The sequence below is a fragment of the Nycticebus coucang genome, chromosome 16 (genome assembly GCF_027406575.1).
Source record: "Nycticebus coucang isolate mNycCou1 chromosome 16, mNycCou1.pri, whole genome shotgun sequence".
NCBI lineage: Eukaryota > Metazoa > Chordata > Mammalia > Primates > Lorisidae > Nycticebus > Nycticebus coucang.
In genome coordinates this window covers 50315085-50338631 of record NC_069795.1, presented here as the reverse complement: position 1 = coordinate 50338631, position 23547 = coordinate 50315085, and the positions used below count along the sequence as shown (strand labels likewise).

Sequence of the window (23547 nt, the reverse complement as noted above, 5' to 3'; positions counted from 1 at the left end):
TGAAGATTAATATTAACTATTAATTTCAGTTCAATCTTGATTTTAATCATTTGGGGGGGTTGACTATGTGTTCCTTTTATATTTTTAACAGTTTTGAGATATAAATCATGTATCCATACACAAATCACTCATTCAGAGTGATTTAAAAAGATTATCCAGGGTGGCGCCTGTGGCTCAGTTGGTAAGGCGCCGGCCCCATATACTGAGGGTGGCGGGTTCAAACCCGGCCCCGGCTGAACTGCAACAAAAAAATAGCCAGGCGTTGTGGTGGGCTCCTGTAGTCCCAGCTACTCGGGAGGCTGAGGCAAGAGAATTGCTTAAGCCCAGGAGTTGGAGGGTGCTGTGAGCTGTGTGATGCCATGGCACTCTACCGAGGGCCATAAAGTGAGACTCTGTCTCTACAAAAAAAAAAGATTGTCCAAATGTACTTATCTGGGAGTGGGGACTATAGCAAAGAAAAGTCTTGGCCAGGCAAGGTGCCTCAGGCCTGTAGTCCTAGCATCTGGGAGGAGACCAAGGTGGGTGGATAGCTTGAGCTCATGAGTTTGAGACCAGCCCGAGCAAAAAGTGAGACCCCATCTCTACTAAAAGTAGAAGAACTGAGGCAAGAGGATCGCTTGAGCCCAAGAGTTGGAGGTTGCTGTGAGCTATGATGCCATGACACTCTACCCAGGGTGACAGCTTGAGACTCTATTAAAAAAAAAGTCTCACTACCAGCTAGAGTTTCTTTCTCCTCTTCATTTTCCAATGCCTCCTGAAATTTTTTTTATAATTGGTAAAATTCCTATAACATAAAACTGATCTGGGCAGCGCCTATTGCTTAGTAGGTAGGGCGCCGGCCCCATATACCGAGGGTGGCAGGTTCAAACCTGGCCCTGGCCAAACTGCAATAAAAAGACAGTGGGGCGTTGTGGCAGGCGCCAACTACTCTGGAGGCCGAAGCAAGAGAATTGCCTAAGCCCAGGAGTTGGAGGTTGCTGCAGTCTGTGTGACACCACAGCACTCTACCGAGGGCGGCAAAGTGAGACTCTGTCTCTACAAAGTGTTACTCTGCTGCCCTGAGAAAAGTGGCCATGTCATCATGCTTCACAAAAACTTCAAACTCCTGATTTCAGAAGATTATCCTGCCTCAGCCTCCCAAGTAGCTGGGACTACAGGCGCCTACCACACAACACCTCGCTAATTTTTCTATTTTTAGTAGACACAGGGTCTCTCTCTTGCTCCAGCTGGTTTCGAACTACTGAGCTCAAGAAATCCCACCCACCTCTGCTTCCCAGAGTGCTAGGATTACATGTGTGAGCCACCGAGCCTGGTGATCATTTTTTAAATATACAGTTCAGGAACTTGCACAATATTCTGCAAATATCACCAATGCCAGAATGCATCCAGCAGTCAGCCAGGCAGTTTATCAGTCTAACTTAGCCTTTACTTACTGTTTGTGCAGATTTCAGGTAAGCCAGAAGTGAGAGCTCAAGAACTTGAAGTCTAGGAGTCTGAGAAGTGTAATGTACGCTACCTTTACATTCATTAGCGTTTAGTTTCTCTCAGGCTCTTATAGACAAGACAGTGGCAATGGTTTAAGCCTCATAGGTTCTCAAATCCCAAATTGTCAAACTTCTATTCTGATAATTGCTATAAAAACCTCAAGGTTTATGGCTCGGCGCCTGTAACTCAGTGACTAGGGCGCCAGCCACATATATGAAGGCTGGCATGTTCGAGCCCGGCCCGGGTCTGCTAAACAACAATGACAACTGCAGCCAAAAAATGGCCGGGTGTTGTGGCAAGCACCTGTAGTCCTAGCTGCTTGAGAGGCTGAGGCAGGAGAATCGCTTAAGCCCCAGAGTTTGAGGTTGCTGTGAGCTGTGATGCCTCTACACTCTACAGAGGGTGACATAGTGAAACTCTGTCTCAAAAAAAAGAAAAACCTCAAGGTTTACTGTGATTACATCTAGTGATGGGCCAGTCTGTGGACAAAGGAATGCTGTCTTCTGATTGACTTAAGCCTGTGTAGTTGCTTCATCCCTTGGGTCATACATGGATAGAGAATGAAAGGGGTGAATGGTGTTATAAAAGGGGATTAAGTGAGGGGGGAGACACACAAATTCCTTCTATAATAACCTTGGGAACTATACATGCTGCTTTTGTTGGTTTGTTTGAGACAGGTGTCTAGCTCTGTTGCCCAGGCTAGAGTACAGTGGCTTAATCATAGCTCACTGCAACTTCGACCTCTTGGTTGAAACAATCCTCATGCTGCAGCCTCCTAAGTAGCTGGGACTCCAGGCACAATACCCCTACACCCAGCTAACTTTAAAAAAATGTCTCTTTTTAGAGATAGGACCTTGCCATGTTGAACTTCTAAGCTCAAGTGTTATTCCTGACTCAGCCTTCCAAAATGCTGGGATTACAAGCATGAGCTGTCACACCCGGACTATGCATTTTTTTCCTAAAACATTGCTAGTGCTCTAGAAATAAAAGAACTTAAAATCCTGTAGCCTCGATGCAAGAATGAAATATTAGGGAATTATTTTGTTTTAAATTGGGAACATCTTGTGGTGTTCTAGGAACCTATAAACAGTTTGTTTCAAAGGAAAAAGAAGATCCAATTGGCTCAGTGCCCGTAGCTCAATGAGTAGGGTTCTGGCCACATACTAGAGTCCCAGCTACTTGGGAGGCTGAGGCAAGAGAATCGCTTAAGCCCAAGAGTTTGAGGTTGCTGTGAGCAATGGTGCCATGACACTCTACTGGGGTGACATAGTAAGACTCTATCTCCAAGAAGAAGAAAAAAAATTTGGGTAATTGAACTTTATTGCAGATGTGAAAAAAGTTTCTTTGAAGCTAGAGATCTTCGTCAACACATGAACAAACATCTTGGTGTGAAGCCATTCCAGTGCCAATTTTGTGACAAGTGCTACAGTTGGAAAAAAGATTGGTATTCCCATGTGAAGTCTCATTCTGTCACTGAGCCTTATAGGTGAGTAAATTTGAGAAGAATCTGAACTTGAGATGTATATGTGCTTTGATTGATTTATGGCTACTGGTGAATTGGAAAAAATTTGTTTTTTTTTCCCCTATTTCAGGTGTAATATATGTGGCAAAGAATTTTATGAGAAAGCTTTGTTCAGAAGACATGTAAAGAAAGCTACCCATGGGAAAAAAGGGAGAGCAAAACAAAACCTGGAACGGGTGTGTGAACAATGTGGAAGAAAATTCACTCAGTTGAGAGAGTATAGAAGACACATGAACAACCACGAAGGTAACTCTACTTAGCACTATATGCATTTAAATAGAACAAAAGCCAAAGTAGTAGTGATTCTTCCTTCACCAGCCCTTTACTGTACTTGATAAGAGACTAATTTCATATTTTTATTCAAGTGACAGAAGTGATCCTGAACCTAGTTATGGTGTAAGTAGATAGATTCCTTTTTTGGTGAACTAAATTCTACATCAACATTGTTATACTGAACTAAATTGTTTGAAGCCTCTATTTCATTACCCTTGGATTATAGGATTGCTGTGAAGGGATAATTGAGATTATGCATGAAAACTAAAATTTGTCTCTCAGTAACTTCTATCTATGGGAATGTCTTTAGACAGATTATAGTTCAGAATCTTATTTATTCTAAGTAAATCCATTAGGTCCCGATTAATGATTGTCATAGTTGAGACAATAAGATATGTGGGCTACTGTATTTAAAAAAAAAATTTTTAAGGCAATTTAAATATATTTTGGTGCTGGGTGCAGTGGCTCAAGCCTGTAATCCTAGCACTCTGGGAGGCAAAGATGGTTAGATCACCTAAGCTCACAGATTCGAGACCAGCCTGAGCAAGAGCAAAACCTTGTCTCTTAAAAAAAAAAAAAAAAAAAAGGGCGGTGCCTGTGGCTCAAGGAGTAGGGCGCCGGTCCCATATGCCGGAGGTGGCAGGTTCATACCCAGCCCCGGCCGGAGGAAAAAAAAAAAAAAAAATTACCAGGGCGTTGTGGCAGGTGCCTGTAATCCCAGCTACCTGGGAGGCTAAGGCAAGAGAATCACTTGAGCCCAAGAATCGGAGGTCGCTGTGAGCTATGATGCCATAGTACTCTACCCAGGGCAACTGAGAGACTCTGTCCCAAAAAAAATAAATAAAATGGGTGGCACCTGTGGCTCAAAGGAGTGGGACGCCGGCCCCATATGCCAGAGGTGGTGGGTTCAAACCCAGCCCTGGCCAGAAACTGCAAAATAAAAAATATAAATAAATAAATAAATTAAATTAAATAAATAAGGCTCGTGCCTGTAGCTCAAGCAGCTAAGGCGCCAGCCACATACACCAGAGCTGGCGGGTTCAAATCCAGCCCGGGCCTGCCAAAACAATAATGACAACTACAACCAAAAAAACAACTGGGCATTGTGGTGGGTGCCTGTAGTCCCAGCTACTTGGGAGGCTGAGGCAAGAGAATCGCTTAAGCCCAGGAGTTGGAGGTTGCTGTGAGCTGTGATGCCACAGCACTCTACCCAGGGGCAACAGCTTAAGCCTCTGTCTGAAAAAAAAAAGAAAAAAAATTAAGTAAATAAATATATTTTGGTACTTGTACCTCACCATAGGTATACTTTTTTTTTTTTTTTTTTAATAGGTGTTAAGCCATTTGAGTGCTTAACATGTGGAGTAGCTTGGGCTGATGCCCGTTCTCTAAAACGTCACGTCAGAACACATACTGGTGAACGGCCCTATGTCTGTCCCGTATGTAGTGAAGCCTACATAGATGCTCGAACACTCCGTAAACATATGACCAAATTCCACAGAGACTATGTGCCTTGCAAAATTATGCTGGAAAAAGATACCCTTCAGTTTCATAACCAAGGAACTCAAGTGGAGCATGCTGTTAGCATCTTAACAGCAGACATGCATGGACAAGAAAGTAGTGGTCCTCAAGAACTTGAGACTGTGGTAGTGACAGGAGAAACTATTGAAGCTCTGGAGGCTGTTGCAGCCACTGAAGAGTGCCCATCGGTATCTACGCTTTCTGACCAAAGTATTATGCAAGTAGTGAATTACGTATTGGCACAACAGCAAGGACAGAAGCTGTCTGAAGTTGCAGAAGCTATTCAAACTGTTGAAGTAGAGGTGGCACATATCGCAGAAGCAGAATGAATATGGTAACAAAGATAAAAAGTGACATATACACTGAACTCATGGAACATTTGTTTACAATATTGTGTGACTATCCACTTAGCAGTTACACGTCAAGGCTCTGGACTATTGGTGGTGTAACGTTTCCCAACCTTTTGTCTGGCCATTGGGTTCTCTTGAAAAGTTCATTTACTATAAAGAAATTGAAAACAAATATATTTGATGGCAGTGATATATCATGATAGACCTTTTATGAATTAATGTTTATAAATGACTGTACTAAATTTAAGACCGTACAGTTCCATTTGTATTGTGACATTATCTTATTATATATTTAGAGTTTAAAAGCCTGCAGCAGTTGGCTTTCTTTCTGTTTTATTCTCAAAATACAGAGATTCTGTGATTTCATTTGCCCAGTTTATAGATTTAAAAAATTCTAATATAAATTAGCATTTCAGTAGAATGCAGAGGTATATTACATTTTTTAAATGGTTTAGATCTGTGATTCTTGACTTACTATTTATTTTAACCCCTTTTAAGGGGTTCTTTGTTCTATTTTAAAGCACTTAATGAGTTATGTGTTGTAATCAAGTTTGCACAATATATTTATATGGGGAGCTATAAATGAATAGCTAATATTTTAAATGCCATTAAAATGCATGAAATGCCTATTAAAGCCTTACTGTACTCCCTTCAAGGTAAGTAAATTGACCATGAGTGAAGAGCATTGTTCGTAAACACTGTTAATGGGAAATTTCTCCTTGATAACAAAGGACAATAAATGACAAGAAAAATCTCATTCTTTTGCTGAAGAATGAACAAGTTAGGTTTGCTATGGTTTCAGCTTTTGTATCATGTTTAATTGTTTAATTTTATTGAAAAACTGTAGTTGAGAAATAGGATAGCAATATAAACATGACAGTGGTCCTGTGGATACCATATGATTGTCAAGTAATTTCAGAATATTGAGTATTCTCCAGTGCAGCCCTCATTGTAGAATAATACTTGAAGAAATTGATTATGGTCCCACCAAATTGTTGAAGATAACTTATTTTTAAAAGTTACCTGAAAACTAAATTATATTAATTCATGTGTTTATTTTTTAAATTCTCACCTCTCTAAGCTATCCAGTTTTCTGATTTTCAAAATAAGCATGGGGAGATGCCACATTTCTCTCTAGGAAACTAGTACTCAAGCTATAATTGTTAAAATTCAGCTTTTAGGTTATTAGAAGCTGTTACAAGGTATAAAATTAAGAAATAAGTAGATCACATGTAAATCATTCCTAAAGCACAAGAAAAGAATGTGCCTTGATGTACATATACTATGTATAATTAAAATGCTTACCAGTTTACTTTAAAAATGGCTTTAAAGATAATAAATGTGATAGTTGTGCATGCATTATACATGTATATATATTTGCATTTGCAAATTTTCCATTGTTTTAATAGCTATGTGGCTGACTTTCAATTTTAAGAAGTGAATTGACATACAGCCTATAACTTAAATACTTAAATGGCTGCTCGTTTATATCTTAAAGTTAGTGAAAAAGTGTTTCAACCTGAACTAAAATTTGGAATCGTCTTTTGTGTTCCATCCTCACCATTGTTATTAGATTTAGTTATTGTATAAGACCATTGATGTATGTCATGAATATGTAAATAAAAGATGTTGATCTTGTTTGAAAGGATAAGCTTTGGTGTTGACCTTATCAGTATTTTAATTCATAAATCAGTTGCTAGTAGTCAATATGTTTCACGTCTTAAATTTTTTTTTTTTTTTTTTTGTAGAGACAGTCTCATTTTATCGCCCTTGGTAGAGTGCCATGGCTTCACACAGCTCAAAGCAACCTCCAACTCCTAGGCTTAGGTGATTCTCCTGTCTCAGCCTCTGGGATTACAGGTGCCTGCCACAATGCCCAGCTATTTTCTGTTGTAGTTTGGCCAGGGCTGGGTTTGAACATGCCACCCTAGGTATAGGGGCCCGCACCCTACCCACTGAGCCACAGGCGCCGCCCAACACCTGGCTATTTTTTTGTTGCAGTTGTCGTTGTTTAGCTGGCCAGTGCCAGGTTGGAACTCGCCAGCCTCAGTGTATGTGGCTGGCACCCTAACCACTGAGCTACGGGCATCAATCCCTGACAGGTAAGTTTTTTTTTTTTTTTTTGAGACAGAGCCTCAAGCTGTCACCCTGGGTAGAGTGCTGTAGCATCATAGCTCACAGCAACCTCCAACCTCCAACTCCTGGGCTTGAGTGATTCTCTTGCCTCAGCCTGCCAAGTAGCTGGGACTACAGGTGCCCGCCACAATGTGGCTATTTTTTGGTTGCAGCTGTCGTTGTTTGGCGGGCCCCAGGCTGGATTCGAACCCACCAGCTCAGGTATATGTGGCTGGCGCCTTAGCCGCTTGAGCCACAGGCGCCGAGCCCCTGACAGGTAAGTTTTTTTTTTTTTTGACAGGTAAGTTTTTATCCCACATCCACTTTCGTACTCTTCCCCTCTCCTTAGAGACAGAGTCTCACTTTGTCACCCTATGTAGAGTACCATGGCATCACAGCTCACAGCAACCTCCAGCTCTTGGGTTTAGGTAATTCTCTTGCCTCAGCCTCCCGAGTAGCTGGGACTACAGGGGCCCACCACAATGCCTAGCTATTTTTTTGTTGCAGTTTGGCCAGGCCCGAGTTTGAACCCGCCACCCTTGGTATATGGTGCCGGCACCCTACTTACTGAGCCACAGGTGCCACCCGCTCATGTCCTTTATATCACTCTGTACAATGCATATCCATTAGCTTCCACCTACTAGTTAGAATGTATGGCCTTTGGTTTCCATTCCAGAGATGTTCCACTTAGGGTAATGGTCTCCAGTTCCCACAATACTGCTGCAAAAGACATTAATTCATTTGTTTTTATGGCTGAGTTGTACTCTTTGTTATGTATGTATATACATACTCCATGCATCCATGTGTGTATATGTATATATGTGTGTGTATATATATGTATATATACACACATATGGATGCATGGAGTATGTATGTATTTATATATGTATGTGTGTGTGTATTCCATTTTTTCTTTAACCACTCATGAATTGAAGGACACTTCAGGTGGCAGTGCCTGTGGCTCAGTGGGTAGGGCACCGACCCCATATATAGCTGAGTGATGTGGTGGGTGCCTGTAGTCTCAGCTACGTGGGAGGCTGAGGCAAGAGAATCACTTAAGCCCAGGAGTTGGAGGTTGCTGTGAGCTGTGATGCTACAGCATTCTATCGAGGGTGATAAAGTGAGACTCTGTCCCTACAAAAAAAAAAAAAAAAAAGCATTAAAGGACACTTCAGTTGATTCCAGATCTTTGCAATTGTGAATTGTGCTGTGCTGGTAAACATTTGAGTTATCCTTTTTGATAAGATGACTTCATTTCCTTTCGGTAGGTACTCAGCAGTGGGATTGTTAAAATTAATGGCAGGTTTACGTTTATTTCTTTGAAGAATCTCCATACTGTTTTCCATAGAGGTTGTACTAATTTGTAGTCCCACCTACAGCGTATAAGCTTTCCTTTCTTTCTGCGTCCAAAACAGCATCAATTGTTTTTTGACTTGTTAATAATAGCCATTCTGGGGTGGCACCTGTGGCTCAGTGGGTAGGGCACTGGCCCCATATACCGAGGGTGGCAGGTTCAAACCCGGCCCCATCCAAATTGCAAAAAAAAATAGCCGGGCGTTGTAGCAGGTGCCTGTGGTCCCACCTACTTGGGAGGCTGAGGCAAGAGAATAGCCTGAGCCGAGGAGTTGGAGGTTGCTGTGAGCTGTATGATATCACGGCACTCTACTGATGGCGATAAAGTGAGACTCTGTCTCTTAAAATAAATAAATGAATAGTAATAGCTATTCTAACAGAGGTAAGGTGATTGCGGTTTTACTTTGCATTTTCTTGATGATTACTGATGTTGAACATTTTTTCCTGCTTGTTGGCCATTTGTCTCTTTTCTTTCTTTTTTTTTTTTTAGAGAGACAGTCTCACTTTATTGCCCTCGGTAGAGTGCTGTGGCATCACAGCTCACAGCAACCACTAGCTTGTGGGCTTAGGCAATTCTCTTGCCTCAGCCTCCTGAGTAGCTGGGACTACAGGCACCTGCCACAACACCTGGCTATTTTTGTTGCAGTTTGGCAACAAACCCGGTTCAAACCCGCCACCCTCGGTGCATGGGGCCAGCACCCTACTCACTGAGCCACAGGCACAACCCCATTTGTCTATTTACTTTCTTTTTTTTTTTTTTTTGAGACAGATCCTCAAGCTGTTGCCCTGGATAGAGTGACCTGGTATCACAGCTCATAGCAACCTCCAACCCCTGGGCTCAAGCGATTCTCCTGCCTCCGCCTCCCAAGTAGCTGGGACTACAGGCAGCCGCCACAATGCCTGGCTATTTTTTTGGTTGCAGCCGTCATTGTTTGGCAGGCCCAGGCTGAATTCGAACCCTCCAGCTCAGGTGTATGTGGCTGGCACCTTAGCCACTTGAGCCATAGGCGCCGATCCTCATTTGTCTATTTTCTTCTGAAAAACATCTGTTCATATCATTTTCCCACTTTTTGATGGGTCTGATTTTTTTTTCTGATTTGTTTACATTCTTTGTAGATTGTGGATCCGTTGTCAGATGTATTGTTTGTGAATATTTCCTCCCATTCTGTAACTTGTCTATTCATTCTGTTGGTATTTCCTTTCCTGTGCAGAAGCTTTTTAATTTAATTAAGTCCTATTCACTTATTTTTGTTGTTACTATGTTTGCCTTTGGGGCGTAAGTCATAAATTCTTTGCCTAGGCCAGTGTCTAAAAGAGGTTTTTCCTACATTTTCTTCTAGAATGTTTATGGTTTCATGCCTTACATTTAAGTCTTCAATTCATCTCCAATTAATTTTTATATATGGCAAGAGATGAGTGTCCTATTTCATTCTTCTACAAGTGGCTCTCCAATTTTCCCAGCACTATTTATTGAATATGGCTCTTTCCCCCAGTATATGTTGTTGTCTGCTTTGTTGACGATCAGATGGTTTTATTTTGGAGTTAATGTGGGAGGTAGATAGGTTGAGTTCTCAATGGGGTACCCCACCTCAATCCTGGGGTATCCGGGGGAACATACGCAGAGGAACAATAGGTAGGGGTTCTTCAAATCCACAGAAGGTGAAAAGAACCTGGAGGCACCCAGACAGGCTGGACTAGGCCTATGTGTTCCAGAGTCAACAGATGGGAGGGATTAAACTCTTAGAATTTATCATTAGATTAGGCAACCTCCTTCAGTTCCCCTGCATGAAAAGAACTACTTCTGCCTCCCCCCCCTTTTTTTTTTTGCCTCCCCCTTTATTTAAATATATCATAGGCTGTTTACCAACTTCCTACCACTTACCCTGTCTCTCTATCCAGTCTTTCTAGGAACTTGAGATCCTTTTAAATCCATCTTTTACATATGCACCTTTATTGGAAATCAATAAAAGCCTTCTGAAGAGGTCAGAGAGGTGCTGTATTTTCTTGGTTTACTTAGCCTGAGTTAATGTATGCCTTCTCTGGACACTTTCAGAGTTTGTTTTAAACTCTAATATTTTCAGCATTGTTTTTCTCAGCCGGAATTCAAACCAGGTCAGGGTATGCATGCAAAAACCCCCAAGAGTTTCTCTGTTCTGTTGCATTAGTCTATGTCTCTGTTTTTATACCAGTACCATGCTGTTTTGGTTACTATAGCTCTGCAGTATAATTTCAAGTCAAAGATCTAGCCTTTTGAAAATACTTGATCCACTGCTGGTTTCAATCAACCACCTAATGTTGCTCCACCCTATTTGTGGTGTTGGCATAATAACTGGCAAGCATTCCTTTGGGATGAGACCACCAAGCATGGAGTGATTCTGATCAGTCTAGGGAGGCTGCACAGGGAGGATTTTTGTGTCCTCTGCTTTGCCTTATGACTTTGGAGGGAGGAAAATTCCCCCCTTGGATAATGCTAATGCAGCTATTTTCTGAACATGGATCCTATGAAGTAGCTTGAAGCTCAAGTTGCACAGTGCACATTTCTCTTTTCATAAATATGAAGTAGCTTGAAGCTCAAGTTGCACAGTGCACGTTTCTCTTTTCATAAACATTCATGACTCTTCCTATAACTAATTAAATATATATATTTGGCAACCCCATACAGTATAAAGTCCTATTCCTATTATTTTACCCTTAAAGTGCATGTTCCTGGCATCTACCTGAGGCTAATGCCTCCTAGCCTGTCGGATTGGCCACCCTGCATGCCACAACCCTTATGATAAATAGAACTTGTCTTTCCAAATTTATGAACCTCATTATTCTTCAGTTAACAGAGAAAACATCTATTCAAGAAAACCAATGCAAATTAATTACGGAAGGCAAGAGTGTGATACTTGAATGAAGCCCACTTCCTCCCTCCCTTCTCCATCTCAGGTAGTGAAGTGGACACTCCAGCCTGCTGCAAACGAGAGAACACAGAGTTCCCTCCTCACCTGCTCCCAAGTAGAGGGCTGTCTTCCCAGGAAAGTCAGGATGTCAGTATTCTCATCCCACCCCCAGCTACCTGTTGCTAAGTCTTTGGTAAGTGTGTTTGAAGGGTGGGGGCTCCCTTCTTCCCTCTCCCACTTCTAGTGAGACCACATGCGGTAAAAATAAAATGAAATCACTCAGGCTAGGGCAGGATGCAGCTGGTCTGGACTGTTTAGGTCCTGCTTGACCTTCACTCCCTGTCTCCCATTCTTACTGTTTGGTAAATTTAGTTCCTACCCTAAAGATGCCTATCTTGAATAGGTTAGATGGATTGCTTTAGGACATTAATTTTTTTTTTTTTTTTTTTGAGACAGAGTCTAAAGCTGTCGCCCTGGGTAGAATGCCAGGCATCATCATAGCTCACAACAACCTCCAACTCATGGGCTCAAGCCATCCTCTTGCCTCAGTTTTTCTATTTTTAGTAGAGACGGGGGGAGGGGGGTCTCACTTTTGCTCAGGCTAGTCTCACACTCAGGAGCTCAAGCAATCCACCCGCCTCGGCCTCCCAGAGTGCTAGGATTACACGTGTGAGCCACCATGCCTGACCAGAGATTAACTTTTGGTTTTGTTTTGAGACAGAATCTCAAACTGTCACCCTGGGTAGAGTGTCATGGCGTCACAGCTCACAGCAACCTCCAACTCTTAGGCTTAAGCGATTCTATTGCCTCAGCCTCCCAAGTAACTGGGATTACAGGCACCTGCCACAATGCCCAGCTATTTTTTGGTTATAGTTGTTGTTTGGCGGGCGCAGGCTGGATTCGAACCCGCCAGCTCTGGCGTATGTGGCTGGCACCTTAGCCACTTGAGCTGCAGGTGCCAAGCCCCTGGAGATTAACTTTTGAATTAGAATGTTGTTTTGGTTCTTGATTATCCTGATTATTGTTTAGTATGGGTCATGGGTTCTGCCAATTATTATTTAAGATAAGGGCTAAGGTGGTCTTCACTTAAACTTAAAATGTATAAAACTACTTTGGAAATGAGAACAGAACGGTCTTGGAGAGAATACTCTCACTGTTCTCCAGAATCCTAGCCTCTGACAAAGTTTGGTGGACCTATTCCCGGTTCTCCATATTGGCTGACAGTGACAGGTGGCTATGAGAGAGGATACCCAGAAAAAGTACGGTCTAAGAGAACAAAGGTGTTCTCAAGGAGACCCCAAGGATACACCTAAGAGGGCCTCGCCACGGACTCAGCTGTTAGTAATTTGTAGAAACTCAACTTCCTGGGACCTGGAAACGAATGCTTGCCTCCACTTTTGTAAAAGCCCAAATTTCCGTAAAAGCCAGAGCCAGGTTCTCCAGCTTGATTCCAGCTGACCAATGAGAAAGGTACCCATGAGCCAGAACTTTTTGACTAGAGATAAAAGAGAGAAGCTCAGTTGGGGAGTGAGGCTATTTCGAATTCTTCTGTCCTTTCAGCTGAAATAAAGCCCTTCCTCTTTTAAATAGTGCTTGGGTGTTCTTTCACTCCATTGGGCCTCGTCTTCCTGCAACATTTCCACGCTTTTCTTCAAGTACCAATAGAATGGAGCTAGCTGGGTGCAGTGGCTCACGCCTGCAATTCCAGCACTGCAATTCCTGGGAAGCCGAGGAGGGTGGATTGCCTGAGCTCATGGATTCAAGACCAGCCCGAGCCAGAGCAAGACCCCTGTCTCTAAAAAAAATAGCCAGACGTTAGAAGATAGCTGAGAAGGGTGAGGTCTGGAGAACAGGTCTTCTCAAGAAGACCACAAGAATACACCTGCAGGGTCCTCTTCATGGTGAGTCAGCTCGTGGGAATTTGTAAACTTAACTTGCTGGAACTTGGAAATTTCCAAGTTCTGTGAAATCCTGTAGTTCTTTTTTTTTTAGAGAAAGTCTCATTTTATTGCCCTTGGTAAAGTGCTGTGGCATCATGGCTCACAGCAACCTCCAACTCCTGGGCTTAGACAATTCTCTTGCCTCAGCCTCCCAAGTAGATGGGACTATAGTCGCCCACCACAACAACGCCCAGCTATTTTTTTATGTTGCAGTTTGGCAGGGGCAGGGTTCGAACCCGCCACCCTGGTATATGAGGCCCGTGCCCTACAGACTGAGCCACAGGTGCTGCCCAATCCTATAGTTCTGTATGGGCTGGAATAGCATCTCCGGCTTGATTCAAACTGGCCAATGAGAACAGTAACTATGGGTTGGAACTTTTTGACTGTCGATAAAAAGGAAAGACCAAGTCAGTCGGGGAGCGCGGCCATTTGGAATTCTTTGCTGTAAGCTCCTGGCTGGTAAATAAAGCTCTTCCTCTTATAAACATGGTATTTGGGTGCTCTTTCTCTCTGTTAGGCCTTTCTTTCCTGCAACAGTTGTGGCAGGAGTCTGTAGTCCTAGCTACTTAGGAGGATGAGGCAAGAGAATCACTTGAGCCCAAGAGTTTGAGGTTGCTGTGAGCTGGGACGGCATGGCACTCTACCGAAGACGACAAAGTAAGACTATGTCTCAAAAAAAAAAAAAGTGTTCCGTGACTTCTAAGGCTCTGATCGCCTTTAATTTCAGTTCGTGAACTGGCTCCACACCAGGAGAGGCAAGCCAAGATAATCTCGGGCCTGCTGCCACTGCTTCCCACCATGCACTTAGCTTGCAAAGCAAAGGTGTCCTTCAGGAACTTGCTATTATCACCACCTCCAGTTCCAGAACTATGTCTTATAGATTTTGCCTGTGGAAAGAAGCAGGCTGTAAACCAGAGAGCTGCTAATGTCTTCTCAAAGGACTTTCTTTTTTAGCAGAGTCTGGATATATTGAAATATAAGGGCACTCTCAAGTATGGTAGAGGTTAAGGTGAAAGACATTTAGGAGAGAACGTAAGTTATAAGATAAAGTGTAGACCCGATAATTCGTAAGAACTAGGGAATAGTATGTTGGGAGGAGCCCTCCTGGATTCAGACCAATTATCAAACACAACTCAGAAATTATTCTTCCAGAAGAGGCATAATTTTTTTTTTTGAGACAGAGCCTCAAGCTGTCGCCCTGGGTAGAATGCTATGGCATCACAGCTCACAGCAACCTCCAACTCCGGGACTCAAGCGATTTTCCTGCCTCCGCCTCCCAAGTAGCTGGGACCACAGGCACCAGCCACAACGCCCGGCTATTTTTTGGTTGCAGCTGTCATCGTTTGGCGGGCATGGGCTGGATTCGAACCCGCCACCTCAAATGTATGTGGCTGGTGCCTTAGCTGCTTGAGCCACAGGTGCCAAGCCCAGAAGAGGCACAATTTGACTAGCTTAGTTTGTGTACCAGTTTGTTTACAACCCTGAGTATTCAAAACAATTGATCAATTAACCAGCAATGAAAGGACTTTAATAATTGGGTCTGATCCTAAGGGAGCTCTACTAAAAACACTATCATCCCCTGGTGACCATGGACATCTTTTTTTTTTTTTAATTTAATTTAATTTTTTATTTTTTATTTCTTTTTCTTTTTTTTTTTTTTTTTGAGACAATCTCACTTTGTCACCATCTGTAGAGTGCTCTGGTGTCATAGCTCACATAGCTCACCTCAAATTCTTGGGCTCAAGAGATTATCTTGCCAGGTTGTGGTTGCTGTGAACTCTGATGACACAGCACTCTACCACGGGCGACATAGTGAGACTCTGTCTCAAAAAATAAGAGATTGTCTTGCCTCAGATTTCCAAGTAGCTGAGACGACAGGCGCCCGACACACTGCCTGGGTACTTTTAGAGATGGGGTCTGGCTCTTCCTCAGGATGGTCTCAACCCTGTGAGCTCAAGCAATCCACCTGCCTTGGCCTCCCAGAGTGTTGGGATTGCAGGTGTGAGCCATGGCAAAAAGCCCAATTATGAGCATCTTCAAAGCCGCACCTCCCTGAATAGGAACATCAGAGGCTTACACTGTGGGAGGGAAATTGACTTCACTAAAATAATCCAGCCAGTCACTGAATAAACAAGCAGAGCAGCACCTGTGGCTCAAGGAGTAGGGTGCCGGCCCCATATACTGGGGGTGGTGGGTTCAAGCCTGGACCCAGCCAAAACTGCAATAAATAAATAAATAAATCCAAAACTGCAATAAATAAACAAAAATAGCCTGGGCATGGCTTGGCACCCATAGCTCAGTGGTTAGGGTGCTGGCCACATACATGGGGTTTGGTGGGTTCAAACCCAGCCCAGGCCTGGTAAACAACAATGACAACTGCAACAAAAAAATATCTAGGTGTTGTGGTGGGCACCTGTAGTCCCAGCTACTTGGGAGGCTGAGGCAAGAGAATCACTTAAGCCCAAGAGTTTGAGGTTGCTGTGAGCTGTGATGCCATAGCACTCCACTGAAGGCAACATAGTGAGACTCTTGTCTCAAAAAAAAAAACTTACATTTCAACTTAATTGAAAACTTAAACTTTCAAAAATAGTTTGACAGTAGAGAAATCTGATGGACACCAGACATTGCTGTAACCAATGATCAAAGTTAATATTACTAGTAGTAGAACAAATGGACATCAGGTCCTTGCTAATATGATCAGCACTTTGGTATTCTTACCAAAAATGCATAAACTTTTAATCATAAGAGTAAACTTCAAACTGAGAGCTCTTCTACAAATAATAGGCCTATACTTTTCACAAAGTCTAAGGTCACTAAAGATAAACATCCACTTGTCCCAGATTAAAAGAGATGATAACCAATGAAATGATATTGAAGTAGATTTTGGACTAAGAGTATATTCGTGGGCCAAATGGAGAAGTTGGAAGGTCTGTAGTACAATAGTATAAGGTAGTATAAATAGACAATGTAATAATGTTAATCCCTTTATTTCAACAATTGTTCTGTGGTTATGTAAAATGTTAACATTTGGAAAATATAAGTGTACATGGAAATACTTTATAAAGTTTTTGCAGTATGTTTTTTTTTTTTTTGTAGAGACAGAGTCTTACTTTAGCCTTCAGTAGAGTGTCATGATGTCACAGGACTCACAGCAACGTCTAGCTCTTGGGCTTCAGCGATTCTCCTGCCTCAACCTCCCAAGCAGCTGGGACTACAGGCGCCCGCCACAACGCCCGGCTATTTTTTGGTTGCAGTTCAGCCGGGGCTGGGTGTGAACCCGCCACCCTCGGTATATGGGGCCGTTGCCATACTCACTGAGCCACAGGCGCCACCCTCAGTATGTTTGTTTTATAAGTCTGAAATATTTTCAAAATGAAAAGTTTAAAATAATTAAAAGGAGGCAAGATGGCCGAATGGAGCAAGCTTTCCAAAGAGGCTTCCATCCAGAAGGAGAGTTAAAGGACAGAAGGTTAGCAAGTAAGCTGATGGTTTGGAGCTGAGCCAAGAGAGAAGGTTGAAGAATGCACATCATCAACCTTGCTGAGGCGAGCTGCGACCCCAAGGATACAAACAATAGGTACTTTACGCAATATACTTTCTACAAAAAAGTGAGCAGAGTTCAAACGTCCTCCCATTTTATCCCACAGGAGAGACCCTCTCAAAACCAGACCTCTTTCTCCTACTAGGGTGCACTGGCACTCTCCTGCCAGGCATAAAACTGTATAAAACTTTATATATTCTCTACCTGCAATCCTGAACTCCCAGCACTCCCCTCCACTCTCACCCTGAGGTCTGGAAGCCTGTCCCCCACGGAGTCCAGATTCTTGGACATTTTCTTGAGAGGTATGGACAGGATGTGGGCTGTTGCAGGTCTGTGCTGATTCTGCAGCACAGGGTTAAGGAGAAAACAGTTGACTGAAGGAACGGAGAAAGGGAGAGGCAGTGCCCCCACCCCAGCACAGAGCAGCAGTGGCAACAGTGGGAGCAATAGGGCTCACGCCCCTGGGGATATTTTGGAAGGACACTCCCTGTCTCTCTGGGCAACCAGAGAAAGCTGGGCATCTTCTCCTGTGGCAGATGCTGGCGGAATAGATCAGGGATGGTAATGCAGGTCCTATGAGCAAAGGGTATACCTCAGGTGGTACTGGCCTGGGCGGATTGCCAGCGGGATGGAGAATTGAAGATGTGTGTGCAGAGACGCCATACTCCTGGGGGAGGGAGGTTGCACAAGAGGACTGCTTTATTGAGCCTAAGAAACACCTGGCCCTCAGGGGATCATAGCTGAGATAAAGGCAGGCTGAAATTCCAAGCAGAGTGTGAGTTTTAACCACACCTGCCCCATCACAGACTGCAGGAGAGATAAAAACACCAGCTCTGGGCAGTGGCAGATGGTCTGAGTCGCAGTTTCTGTGAACTCAAACAGCGCCTGGTCTGCATGGGAGTATAGCCAGGACAGAATCACAAAGTCTGCACAAATATAAGTGTCAGCAACATCAATCGGGGTGGGGCTGGAACTGAGTGAACCCCCTCAGCTTCCATTAACCACTCAAGGTTGTCAGGTCTCAGCTTCCCCCTGCCTGATGGTGGCAGAGTGCAGAGGCCTAGCCAAGGACACATAAGATCTCTCTGTGACTCAGGCAGGCTCAAACCCCTGGAGCATCTGCTCATCGGAGGGAACCGAGTCATAGCCCTGCAGGGTTACAGTGACTGTGACAGAGGTGCAAGGTGGGGAAGGAGGCATCAACATTCCCAGACTAGGGCGGCACCTGTGGCTCAAAGGGTTAGGGTGTTGGCCCCATATGCCAGAGGTGGCGGGTTCAAACCCAGCCCTGGCCAAAAACTGCAAAAAAAACCCACAAAAAACAAGAAACAAAATATGTTTGTTTTGCTTGGCACCTGTGGCTCAAACAGCTAAGGTGCCAGCCACATACACCTGAGCTGGCGGGTTTGTATCAGCTAGGGCCCACCAAACAACTATGATGGCCGGTTGTTGTGGCAGGTGCTTGTAGTCCCAGCTACTTGGGAGGTGGAGGCAGAACTGCTTGAGCCCGGGAGTTGGAGGTTGCTGTGAGCTGTGATGCCCCGGCACTACTCAGGGCAACAGCTTTAGGCTCTGTCACTAAAAAAGAAAAAAAACAAAAACGAACAAAAAAAAAGCCAGGTGCAAGGTAGCTCATGATTGTAATGCTAGAATTACTCTGGGAGGCTGAGGCAGTGGATTACTTCAGCTCAGGAGTTGGAGACCAGCCTGAGCAAGAGCAAGATCCCATTTCTGCTAAAAATAAAAAAAACTAGGGCTGGGTGTAGTGGCTCAAGCCTGTTATCCTAGCGCTCTAGGTGGATTGCCCTGAGCTCACTGATTTGAAACTAGCCTGAGCAAGAGTGAGACCCCGTCTCTAAAACACACAGGCATTATGGACTGTAGTCCCATCTACTTGGGTGGCTGAGGCAAGAGAATTACTTGAGCCCAAGAGTTTGAGACTCTGTCGAAAAAAAAAAGTAATAATGATAGCCTTGGTGCTCTTAACTTAGTGGTTACAGCACTGGCCACATATACTGGGGCTGGTGGGTTTGAACCTGGCCTGGGCCTGCTAAATGACAATTACAACAACAACAAAAATAGCTAGGCATTGGGGCGGTGCCTGTTGTCCCAGCTACTTGGGAGGCTGAGGCAAGAAAATCGCTTGAGGCCAAGAGTTTGATATTGCTGTGAGCTGTGACACCACGGCATCTACCAAGGGCAACATGGTGAGACTCTGTCTCAAAAATAATAATAATAAAATAATGATAGGAGAAAATGCGGATATCTAACCTATAGGGGGCAGGCAGAGGTATAGGGCAAAAAGAACACTCAAGTATCTGAAGCCATTAAGTAGAAGTGAGATTATGTATTTTTTCCTTTATGGTCTTAAATTTATATATAGGGTTAACAGAAGGACATTAATGAAAGAACACATTCTAATATTTAGTGATTTTCAAGATATGCTTGGCAGGATTTTCTATAGCACAAGATGGACAACCCTTTGTCCATCTCTGCTTTGGCAGCAGAGGAGGATTATATATTTTCCAACCTGAGATACTGTAATGCTATGGAAATATGCTCTTCGTTAGGTAGACTAGTAAATTAGGATTTTAAATCTCCCATTACTTGGCCTAATAATCTGAACAAGAAAAATACTCATAACATTTGTCTCAACTTCTTTATAAAAACCCCAAAAAACAGTAAGCAATTATTAAATGTAATAGAACATAAGAACACTATTTAGAGTTTGACAAATTTATTGGTATTTTAGTAAAGACATTCATCTCAGTCATTTCTCTCTCCCATCTTGACACCATAGGTTAGTGTGTTTCATTTGGGTCAAGAAAAGAATATGTAGGAGAGGGAAGTTATTTTAACAAACAGTAAAATGGACAAAAAATGGATAGTTTGCCTACATTAAAGTAAGTTGAAGTTAAATTCATCTATCTTGATAAAATTAAATCATGTAAGAACTAATAGTTCTATGTACATTTCCATTGTTTTACTTGGGGCTTATTCTAAACTTAAAAAGCAAGTGAATAAAGTGTTAGGAACACAGAGGCTGCTTCTCTGGAGTCATTACCTACTAAAAGAGCTCAGAGAGTAGTTACCACCAATAAAATAGACTGAAGCTGCCTCCAAATTTAACATTGCAAGAGTTTTCAAGGGAATCATCATACTGTGTTTCTTTTGTCTCTGACTATGCTTTTAAAGATGTGTAAATGTCACATTAAAAAAAAGTTCATATAATACAAAAATACAAAAACAAACACCCTACAAATACACAAATCTAACAAAGTAAATGCGATGAGAGATTCCATAAAATATGTTTGAAGATGCATTTTCTTTCCTTCTATTTTCAGTACCGAAAATGTGCTTTTTTTGGGGGGGGGGGGCGCATCATTGGTCAATTGTGTAGATACTTAAATCATATAATTGTACTTATAAGAAAGCTTGTAGTTAAGTTCAATTCAAATTGGATTTCACAAGTTAGTAACTTAAATGGTTAGCAAAGTTATGAAAGTGCATCTTCTCAGTTTTCCATCTTCATACAATGTTAAGGGTTTTTTTGGTGTTTATACCTTTAAAAAACAGTAACAGCCAAATACTTAAGCAGTATGTACATTTAAATTTTTGGTGGTGGTCTGTATTTTAAAAGAAACAGCTTCCTTATGATTCGCCTCAAGTTCTGGTGGAAATGCTTACAGGAACTAGCTAATAAACAAATACCAGGATAAGCACACTCAAAATACTGATTTACTTTGGTAGCATATGGTTTTTCTTTGAAGACTAGTGAAGAAAGACAAGGTGAAGTGAGCTATTTCAAATACTCAACAGTTTTAAAGTTTAAAATGTATTTATTTTTTTAAAAAGAGCTAAGTGTTTATATCTGCTGATAGCAATGCAATACCTAGTTTATGTTGACGTGAAACAAAACAAAATGCCCATAAGGAAAAAAAAGCTGTATTTTAATTTTATCTAAATTTACTTTCAGTCAATAGTTCAGTAACATTTCCCTCCCAATACAATACTCCCTCTATAAGGCTGTTCCTGGGAGCCAGACAGTTTAGGTGATGAGGGAGTTAAGAGAGTAATTGCTTGCAGTTTTAAATAGACAATAACTTTTGCTTCCCTCTCAATGTGCTAATAGTTGTATCTAAAAAAATATGCAATTCTTAAAAAGGTACCATTTCTGATTTCTTTATTATCTGTAACCTTTGGAAACTAATCACATGAAACTACAAAATTAGCAAATGTCTTGAAATCTGTATATAAAACATAAATTACCTCTAATTTCAAACTCTCATTTATTAGTGTACCACTCAATCTTAAAAAAAGAGAAAAAAAAGGAAAAAAAAAGCGGCTCCAAAGATAGTCTTATACCATTCTTTAAAAAAGGAAACTGTTCCTTTTAACTTTACACCCACCCCACACCCCAATTTCAAACACATCATTTAATTGTCTTGGTCATGGACATTTCCAAGATGAGATTTTATATTTCGTTCCCATAGCTTCTGGTTATCAGAAAACCCATGCTTTCCTTTATTGAATGAGTTTGGTCCAGCTGATGTTGGTGTATCCCTGTGTTAAAAGAAAGAAAATTTACTTAAAATGTTGTATAAAAACAGCTTTCTTTTTTAACTCTTTCAATACACAGTTGTTTAGCACCTATTATAAACACAGAATGAACACTGGAAACCTTTACAGAGTTTTTTTTTTTTTTTGTAGAGACAGAGTCTCACTTTCTCACCCTCTGAGTGCTGTGGCATCACACAGCTCACAGCAACCTCCAACTCCTGGGCTTAGATGATTCTCTTGCCTCAGCCTCCCGAGTACCTGGGACTACAGGTGCCCGCCACAACGCCCGGCTATTTTTTGGTTGCAGTTTGGCCAGGGCTGGGTTTGAACCCACCCCCTTGGTATATGGGGCCGGGGCCCTACTGAGCCACAGATACTGCCCTATTTCAATTTATAAGGATTTAAGGTTTTTTTATATTTTATAGACAGGGTCTTACCAAGGCTAGTCTTGAATTCCTGGCCTCAAGCAGTCCTCCCGCCTCTGCCTCCCGACATGCTGACATTATAGGTATGAATCACCACATCCAGCTTATATGTTTAAATAGACAAGGTGGACATAAAGTTTGTGTGCAATCTGAAATAGTTTAACATAGTAAACGGCACACAAACTTCATGAAAACACACTCTATGTGTCCGGGGTGTTTAAACTGGGTCACAATGTTAGATGTATTTCCTGCTTGTGCGTCTCAGTGAAATGAAGGCAGGGAGGCAGCCACTGGGACTGTTTCCACTTCCATCATAGCCTGAAGACCAATGCTCATGTGTAGATTGAATACTAAGTTCTTTTGGAGTTTCATCTTTTGAAGAAATGAGGACATATACTTACCTAGCCTCTAGGATATCCATTTATGTATACAAAGGCAGGAAAGCAAACATGTTAACTTGAAGTTAATGTTATCTCCACGACAACAAAAATAATGGAGAAAATTAAAAATAAGAGGGCAGCTCCTGTGGCTCAAAGGAGTAGGGCACCAGCCCCATATGCCGGAGGTGGCAGGTTCAAACCCAGCCCTGGCCAAAAACTGCAAAAAAAAAAAAAAAAAAAAAACCCAGAAAAATAAAAATACTTTTGTCTTATTTTGGTATTTGGTATCTAAGTTACCAAGGAACAAAAGGACACATAAGATCAAGATTAAGTGGTAGAAATAATGTAAGTGAAGTGATTGAAAGCCATTTCTCTCTTTTTGTCACCCTCGGTAGAGTGCCGTGGAATCATAGTTCATAGCAATATCAAACTCTTGGGGCTCAAGTAATCTTCTTGCCTCAGCCTCCCAAGTAGCTAGAACTACAGGTACCCACTACAACACCCACCTATTTTCAGAGATAGGGTGTCGCTCTCGCTCAGGCTGGTCTTGAACTCCTGAGCTCAAGAAATCCATGCGCCTTGGCCTCCCAGTGGTAGGATTACAGGTGTGAGCCACCAAGCCCAGCCCTCCATTTCTTTTTATACTAGAAAATATTCTTTTTTTTTTTTGTTAGGCAGATTCTGTCACCCTGGGTAGAGTGCCATGGCATCATAGCTCACAGCAATCTCCAACTCCTGGGCTCAAGCAATCCTCTTGCCTCAGTCTCCCAAGTAGCTAGGACTACAGACACCACCACAACTGGCTAGTTTTTCTAATTTTAGTAAAGACAAGGTCTCCCTCTTGCTCAGGGTGGTCTAACCCCTGAGCTCAAACAATCCACCTGCCTCTGCCTCCCAGAATGCTAGGATTACACGTGTGAGCACCCGGCCTCCACAAAAACATTTTAATTTAAATTAAAAATCAGACACATTTATTATAACTATATTTTATGTAAAAAAAAGTACAGGTGACACCTATCTGAAAAGGCTTATTGTTATATTTAATAGACACTCATTTTCTCTTACCAGGAGAGAAAATAAGAATACTGATAGCTCACAGAATTATTATACCACTGTTACCCTTTGTCATGATAATTGGTCTATACTTTACTCATCTGCAAAATCCAAATTAGCTGCCAACTATAGAGAAAATGCTATTAA

The 23547-nt window shown here is 42.3% G+C and overlaps 2 protein-coding genes across 4 annotated transcripts in view; one reads left to right on the top strand and one right to left on the bottom strand.

Moving 5' to 3' along the window:
• Nucleotides 1–6793, top strand: part of ZBTB11 (zinc finger and BTB domain containing 11) — a 41630-nt gene extending 34837 nt beyond the window's left edge. For both annotated transcript variants that reach the window (XM_053564982.1, XM_053564983.1), the window contains exons 9-11: nucleotides 2813–2971; nucleotides 3078–3253; nucleotides 4610–6793. In XM_053564982.1, coding sequence (XP_053420957.1) covers nucleotides 2813–2971; nucleotides 3078–3253; nucleotides 4610–5127 — 853 coding nt within the window. In that variant the 3' untranslated portion in view covers nucleotides 5128–6793. The remainder of the gene's footprint in view (nucleotides 1–2812; nucleotides 2972–3077; nucleotides 3254–4609) is intronic.
• A 12913-nt stretch (nucleotides 6794–19706) lies between these two features.
• The window catches only part of PCNP (PEST proteolytic signal containing nuclear protein), a 30016-nt gene continuing 26175 nt past the window's right edge, over nucleotides 19707–23547 (bottom strand). For both annotated transcript variants that reach the window (XM_053564996.1, XM_053564997.1), the window contains exon 5: nucleotides 19707–21545. In XM_053564996.1, coding sequence (XP_053420971.1) covers nucleotides 21419–21545 — 127 coding nt within the window. In that variant the 3' untranslated portion in view covers nucleotides 19707–21418. The remainder of the gene's footprint in view (nucleotides 21546–23547) is intronic.